Here is a 1,448-nt window from a genome sequence, read left to right on the forward strand (position 1 = left end):
CATCTATTCATGGCAATATAATGTTTAATTTTTTCCCACAATTTCCTAGCTAATTATCTGCAATTCAAACACAACAGGAATTCATTGAAACCTAGTAAACTTCTTACTAGAAAGACACATTTTAACATTACTTATGAACATAAGGTGATAGTGACTATGCAGTACATTGTTTGACATGCTAAGAAGATATTCCAACTTGTGTAACAAGTGCTTTCTGGATCTGTTGTGCAGGTACCCAGGACCATGACAGAATGACCTCCAGACACCTGGCTGTTGGGATCTTCTTCCTGTCTCAGACTGCACTGGGAATGCTGGGGAACTCAGCCTTGCTTTGTTGTTTTATCATTGCTGACTTCTCTGGAATCAGGGCGAAGCCCACAGACCTAATTGTCAAAAACCTGACCTGGGCCAACTTCATAGTTCTCTGCAGAGGAATCCCACACACCATTGCTGCTTTTAGTCAGACATACTATCTAGATTATGTTTCATGTAAACTTGTCTTATATTTTCATAGAGTTGGCAGAGGAGTATCCCTTGTCTCTACATCCCTTCTGAGTGTCTTTCAGGCCATCACCATCAGTCCCAGTAATTCTAAGTGGGCACAGCTGAAGATCAGAGCCCCCAGTATCATTGGCCCTTCCCTAGGCCTGTGCTGGGCCCTCCAGCTGTTGATATATGCCTTTATTCCAGTGTATATAACTGACATAAGGAGTGGGAGAAATGTTACTGGGATAAAATTTTTTGAATACTATGCTGTTGTGAATCCTGGGAGACAAATTGACACACTTAATGCAATCCTATTGACATCCAATGATGTCATGTTTTTGGGACTGATGATGTGTGCCAGTGGCTACATGGTGTTTATGTTGCTCAAACACAAGCAGAGGGTCCAACACATCCACAGATGTCTGGCTGCTATGTCATCCCCTGAGACCAGAGCCACTCAAAGCATCCTAACCCTAGTGAGCAGCTTTGTGTTCTTCTACGCAACCTCTATTGTCATTACATCTTACCTGTCTGTCCTTGAGGGAACCAGTTCGTGGGTGTTTAATGCAGGTGTAGCCATGGCTGCTTGCTTCCCAGCATTCTGCCCCTTTCTGCTCATTAGACACCACACCTCCATTTTCAGGCTCTGCTGTCCCAGTTCTTACCAGACAACATTCTGTGCTTGTGTTATCAGGGAACTCTAAAAGCTGTGTTGTCTGCATCCCCCTTTCCATGTCTCAGGGGTTAGAAGACTGCTCATTCAGAGGACCTGGGTTTAATTCCCAGTACCCACATGGCAATACAGAACTGTCACAACCACAGTTCCAGGCAAACTGTTCAGCTAGATGTGCTGGCCAGCAAGATTCAGTTATCTCTTCTGCCTCTGCCTCTTCAGTGCTAACATGATAGGCACTGTTATCCTGGATGTTTAAAGTTTTCAGTTTTATTTCATGAGTTCTCAA

The 1,448-nt window shown here is 43.8% G+C and overlaps 1 protein-coding gene across 1 annotated transcript; it reads left to right on the forward strand.

Moving 5' to 3' along the window:
* The first annotated feature begins 251 nt into the window (after positions 1-251).
* On the forward strand, positions 252-1,190 carry LOC128124219 (vomeronasal type-1 receptor 4-like). Its single transcript, XM_052760400.1, has one exon. The coding sequence runs from the start codon at positions 252-254 to the stop codon at positions 1,188-1,190; it is 939 nt and encodes a 312-aa protein (XP_052616360.1).
* Positions 1,191-1,448: the final 258 nt, after the last annotated feature.

This window comes from Peromyscus californicus, unplaced genomic scaffold (assembly GCF_007827085.1).
Source record: "Peromyscus californicus insignis strain IS unplaced genomic scaffold, ASM782708v3 Scaffold_4__1_contigs__length_199733344, whole genome shotgun sequence".
NCBI lineage: Eukaryota > Metazoa > Chordata > Mammalia > Rodentia > Cricetidae > Peromyscus > Peromyscus californicus.